We start from the raw sequence: 6177 nt of genomic DNA on the forward strand, positions 1-6177 counted from the left end.
TATATTTCTAGCTTGTAGTTATATAAATAAATATGTTGTCAAGAAAGATAAATGGATTAGTTATATTCTCAAAAATTTGGGCTTATTAATTAAAGATGGTTTAATTTTCCTTTTGAGTCATAATCCTTAACTTAATTATTCTCCTATTTTCCCCCTTTTCTTTTTGCTGTCATAGCTTACGTTTTAAGAGGCAAACCATATAAATTTGATCAATATTTTAAAATATAATTTTTCATGATATTGATATGAGAAAAATTGTAACTTATAATACTTTTCATATATTTTAGATATCTAATTTTAATTTTAAAATATCAAATTAATTTAAAATAATTTAGCTTTAAGAATTAGTCAAATTGACTCTCGAAAAACAAATGTGACAAAATATAAAGGAACGAACGGACTTATCCAATAAGCATAATGTTTCTCTTACGTGATTCATTTGAATTTAACTTTTAAAACTATATATAAATTTAAAGATTATTTTTTATTGATGGTTGTTAGGGACATATCAAATATGAATGTATTAAATCATGTAGATTGTAACAGCTTCATATCAATATTGTGAAAATTTGTGTTGACATGTTACAAGTCATTGTAGAAGTCACAATTTATAACTTTTAAAACTTTATGAAGTACGATGCTATATTAGTTGCTTTAATTGTGTTAATTGCTAAAATTAACATGTTAATGGATTCTTATCTTTTAATATTTTCTCAGGTATTTTCTTTAATTAAAATCTTTTCGATTAAAAAAATTTAACGTGATGTACACGTGCAAAGTACGTACACTAAACTAGTAGTTATAAAATAGCATGTGAGATATTGAAGTTAAAAGCTAGAGTTGTCAAATTACCAAGAAAGACATTCCTTTTGAAGAAGACGAAGAAATGTAACACAAATAAATTAAAATAAAGAAAATAATATTTATTAACTAGAACCATAGTAATATAATAGCTCAAAAAGAAGAAAAACAATCCAATAATCAAATGATTCAACACCTGAAGATCCATAAAACAAGAGATGTGCTGGCTGGCTCATAAATCTCATCCATAGACCACCATTTTGCCTCACAATATATTTGACCTTTTCCTTTTTGGTTCCTTCTGTTATTGCATCCAGCATATTCATTTAAACTTGCACACAGAAATTGCAACTAGCTAGACAAGATAGTCAATTTTGTACAATTTGCAAACAAAAACAACACCCCTTACTATTATTACTAGACAAGTTAAGCTTACGAAAGTGGGCTCAACTTGCTGGTACCCTAGTACTAATAAATCAAACCGCAATATCATTACGAATATGGCGAAGCAGCACCGGAGTCACCACATCCGGTGAACTGAGCTGTGGAAGATGTCCTTCCGTTGACATCACCTCAACGATAGATTTGGCCCCGAGGTTCTGGTAGAGATATTCGGACACCACCACGGGCACAGCCAAGTCCTTCATGCTCTGGATAATGTGACATGGGACAGACACATGAGGCAACAAATGCCTTAAATCATTTAGGAATATGATTTGTAACACGCTTAGTGCAATGTCTGGTCTCATGTTGAACAATGTCCTGCTAAATTCCTGGATTGCTAGAGAGTCCATGTCCCCTCCCACAACTAAGGGCGCAAATCCTGAACACCATGCTTTGTAATTTGATTTTACTGCTTCAAATAATTGATCAAGATCTTCCCGTTCAAATCCTCCATAGTACTCCGAGTCGTTCAGATACCTAAAAGAAAATCATAAAATTTAATATATCGCCACAAGCACACTAAGCTTACAAATTTTGGAGGTAATTAAGATGCTCCTTACTAATGATGACTGAATTCATTGCTCCAACCCGAGACCTATACCACCCCTACACAATCTAGCTTTGGACTTTGGTGGTTCGAGTCAAGTTCTTAAACATTTCCCAACCCAATAACCACTCCAGCATATAAAAAGTTAGACCAAAAATGTTGCAATAATAAACAAGACAATGGGAAAGCGAAAGTGCAGATGTGGCCCTGCACAAATAGCAGAACATCTGTTTGATTACCAAAATAGTAAAAATGACACAGAGAGACTCTGGATGAACCTCCACTAGTTAGCAGGTTGAGGTCTCGTTCGTTAACGGAATTAACCATACAAATGATCCACCAACTAAGAACGGCCATGCACCACCACCTAGAGAATCAAGAAAGAGCTCTCAGTCTGTCAATCCTTACTATGACTGGACCTGGTAAGTTTCCCCGTGTTGAGTCAAATTAAGCCGCAGGCTCCACTCTTGGTGGTGCCCTTTCGTCAATTCTCTTCTAGCCCCCCCAAACCCCAACCAAGGAAAAAAAAAACTGTTTTACGTGAGGTGGGCCTGTAAATCTATATGTATAATCTATAATATATTAAAAATGTGAAGACCCTTAGAAAAATAATTTGAATTTTTTGTTCTTCATTAAAACTCTCCTTTAGACAAAATTATCTCCTAAAATATATGGGACTACTAAAATAAATGGAAGGAGAATCAATTAATATTTTCCTTTGTATTGATCAATTAGAAAAATACTCCTAAAATAGGATAGAAAAATACTCCTAAAATAGACCATATTAAAGAAATACTTCTATAAATATTGAGATGCACGTTAAAATAGAGAAGAAACTAGTTTATTGAAAAAACATGATTAATGCTCATCTAACTTAATTCGATTGCATGTATAGATTGGTGGATGCTTAATTTTCTAACGCTTAAATTCTTCACTATTTTTGTCAACATAATAGAATTCAACCTGTATATATATATATCTTCTTTGTTTTCATTCAAGTCATTCTATAGTGTCAAAATTTTTGCCCAACCAATAATTATTTTCATCAAAACTGAAGCTTTGTGATCACTATTATATTATTTTATTGTAGTTTACAAATCGTAGATTAATTTACAGGTAGTAGATGAATGTCAGTCGACTTGAAGAAATTTTTTCAGGTAAAGGTTAGATTTAATTGTATTTTTTTTATATCTTTGTTTTGGGAATTTTTTTTCTGTAAAGATTAAATTTAGTTGTATTATTTTGATATCTCTGTTGTCGTATTATTTTGTTATTGTTTACAGGCGGTAAATGAGTGTTGGAAGGCTTTGAGAAAATTTATATATAAATGTTAGATTTAATTATATTGTTTTGATGTCTCTATCATCGTGGTAAATAAATGTCGATCGGCTTTGAGAAACTATTTTGGTAAAGGTTAGGTTTAATTAAATAAATTCTCCAAGAGATGTTGAATTTAATTATTGTATTTATCTTTATTATTTAAACAAATATCCTATTTAGTATAGTGTTTGAATTTAATAAAGTGAGGTACACACGCGAGACGCGTAGAGCTAAACTAATAATACATAAAAAAACCTTGAAAATTATTTAGGGCGGTGAAGTAGAATTGCAATCATAATCTCTAATGGGTGCTTTAACTATTGCTTCCTATGTTTTAGGACAACTCTTTCCTTTTTGATTGAACGAAAAAAATGTCTTTACAAGTAAAATTACTAGCTCTATTGCCCTTCCCCCTTTTCCCTTTTTCGTAAATAAAACAGTAACAGTAATGCACAAATAGTACTGGACATTCAGTTTGTTCGATTTGATAGTTTAATATCAATTTGGTTTTCGATTTTCGGATTGTCAAAAATAACAACCGTAATCAAACCCAAATAAATTCGATTCGGTTTGGTTTCTACAAATTCGGTTCGGTTATTTCGGATTTTTATTACGATTTTGAAGATTAAAATAGTGAACCTCTCTTTGTTATGACTGGACATTTAAAATTAATGATTTTTAAAAAAAAATAATTCAAACCTATTTTTGAGTCTCAGATATAAATAACTCAACATGGATGAAACTAAATGATATAACCATAAGTTTAACATAATATATAACTTCATTATGTATAAGTTTGCATAAATAGTCGGAACTTGGAAGAGTGGTTGCTGCCGAAAAGACCACAGTCGGTACTACGGGATGCAACCCACAATGGTCGTCTGATCGCTGGCTCTGGTGTTATTGTACAGACGATGATCTCGCCGACAGTCTATGGTTCGATCGATTGTTCGACTATTAGATTGATGTATATTGTTAGTTGTATGTGGCGTGCTACTACTTATAAGTTATTAGGGTTGCAATTATATATTTATATTATATTATTATATATTAAATATTATATATATATATATATATATTAAAATCTATATATTATTAATTATTTATAGAATTTCGGTTAATCAGTTTATCCGAATTATTTTTTTCAAAAATCAAAAATCAAACCTTTTAATTGAATTTCAAAAATTAAAAATCGAAACCGATCCGAAAAATCAAAAATCAAATCGAAATTAAAATTTTAATTTGATTTTTTAATTTTTTCGATTTAAACCAAAATATGTCCAGCCCTATGCACAAACGTCTAACTGAAAATCAGATTAGTTGTAAATGTACAATGACCCCTTTTTAGGTCATCGATGGAACAGTTTACAAAAAAAAAAACGATAATTAAATAAATCAATAAATACATGATACTTGTACCATAAACTTATAAAATTAGTTATATTGTTAACAACATTCTGCAAGACCCACTAGGGGACTGGGGTGACCTGGTCTGAGTTATGATATTGTTTGGTGAACTTAGTTCATCAGAAATAAAATTATGTCCTTGCTATGTATTATAATTTTTGACATGATGGTAAGTACTTGGTCTAATATTAATTATAATTAATATTAATTATATATCTTATTTATATTTATTGAAGGAACCTTGAAGCAACTGATAAAGTTAATGTCATGTGATCAGGAGATTACGGGTTCAAGCCTTGAAAACTGCTTCTGATAGAAATGCAAGGTAAGACTACATATGATATACCGATGGGGTCCTTCCCCGATACCACACATAGCGGTAGCTTTCCCATTTTCTTTTTTAAATAATAGAAATTTACATCCAAAGGGAGGAAATTAACGGAATTGTAAAAGTAAATCAATAACAAATTATATTCCTTTCATCTCAATTTATGTGTTATATTTTCTTTCAATATCAATTTGATTAATCTTTAAAAGTAAATTAGATTAAATCGAACTCAATATTTAAAACTAAAATTTAAATATTTGATAACTATACAAAAATATTACTACTAGATTATTATTCTTCTCATATCTATATAGCAAAGAAAACATTTAAAAATGTTACATTAAAATTCACATAATTGAGATAAATAGACTTAAAGAGTAAAAGGGAAAGAGAGAAATTGGACCTTGGAGAGGCAGAGACAGTGACAAGTTTGGTAAAAAGATCAGGTCGAGCAATAGAAGCAATGACACCAATCATAGCAGAAACAGAATGGCCAACAAAAATGCAACTACGAATTTGAAATTCTTCCAATATTGCAATCACATCATAGGCATAACCCTCCAAACTAGCATATCTCTGGAAGTCAAAATAATCTGGATTAGTTGTTCCAGCACCCATATTGTCAAACAAAACAACTCTATATTCGTCAACCAAGTGTGGCACAAGGTGCTTCCACACTGACTGGTCTGTACCAAATCCATGAGCAAGTACTACTGTTTGCTCACCTGACCCTAGGATCTTCACGTTGTGTGCTTCTTCAACTATTCCCATTTTCTTGGTTTTCTTTTTTTTTTTTTAAAAAAAAAAAAAACCTTGAGAGGTCGGTTTGTGGTGTTGGCTTTTGTTCGTGGGAAATAAAGGGATGCAAAGCAGAATGTGGTGAAGAATATTTTAAGCTTATTTTAGGTGATTTTATTTACTAGTTTAGGTTTACGCGCAGTTCAAATATTATATTAAATAAGATATTTATTTAAATAATAAAGATAAATATAATAATTAAATTTAATATTTTTTAAGTATATAAAAATGAAGAATTTATTTATTAAATTTAATTTTTATCAAAAATATTTTTAAAGTTAATTAATATTTATCTACCATCTTTAAATTGTAATAAAATAATATAATGATAGAAATATCAAAATAATACAATTAAATCTAATCTTTACATACAAAAATTTTCTCAAAATCGTCCGACACTCATCTACCATCTGTAAACAATAACAAAATAATACGATAATAGAGATATCAAAATAATACAACTAAACCTAACATTTACATAAAAAAATTCCTCAAAGCCGACCAACATTTATCTATCACCTGTAAACTGCAA

At 30.1% G+C, this 6177-nt stretch overlaps 1 protein-coding gene across 1 annotated transcript; it reads right to left on the reverse strand.

Moving 5' to 3' along the window:
* Window positions 1–902: 902 nt before the first annotated feature.
* Window positions 903–5735, reverse strand: LOC107858630 (probable esterase KAI2). The gene is made up of 2 exons (XM_016703364.2): window positions 5251–5735; window positions 903–1722 (listed from the first exon to the last, which is right to left on the reverse strand). The coding sequence occupies exons 1-2, from the start codon at window positions 5616–5618 to the stop codon at window positions 1278–1280; spliced, it is 813 nt and encodes a 270-aa protein (XP_016558850.2). The 5' UTR covers window positions 5619–5735; the 3' UTR covers window positions 903–1277.
* Window positions 5736–6177: the final 442 nt, after the last annotated feature.

Source organism: Capsicum annuum, chromosome 2 (genome assembly GCF_002878395.1).
Source record: "Capsicum annuum cultivar UCD-10X-F1 chromosome 2, UCD10Xv1.1, whole genome shotgun sequence".
Taxonomy (NCBI): Eukaryota; Viridiplantae; Streptophyta; class Magnoliopsida; order Solanales; family Solanaceae; genus Capsicum; species Capsicum annuum.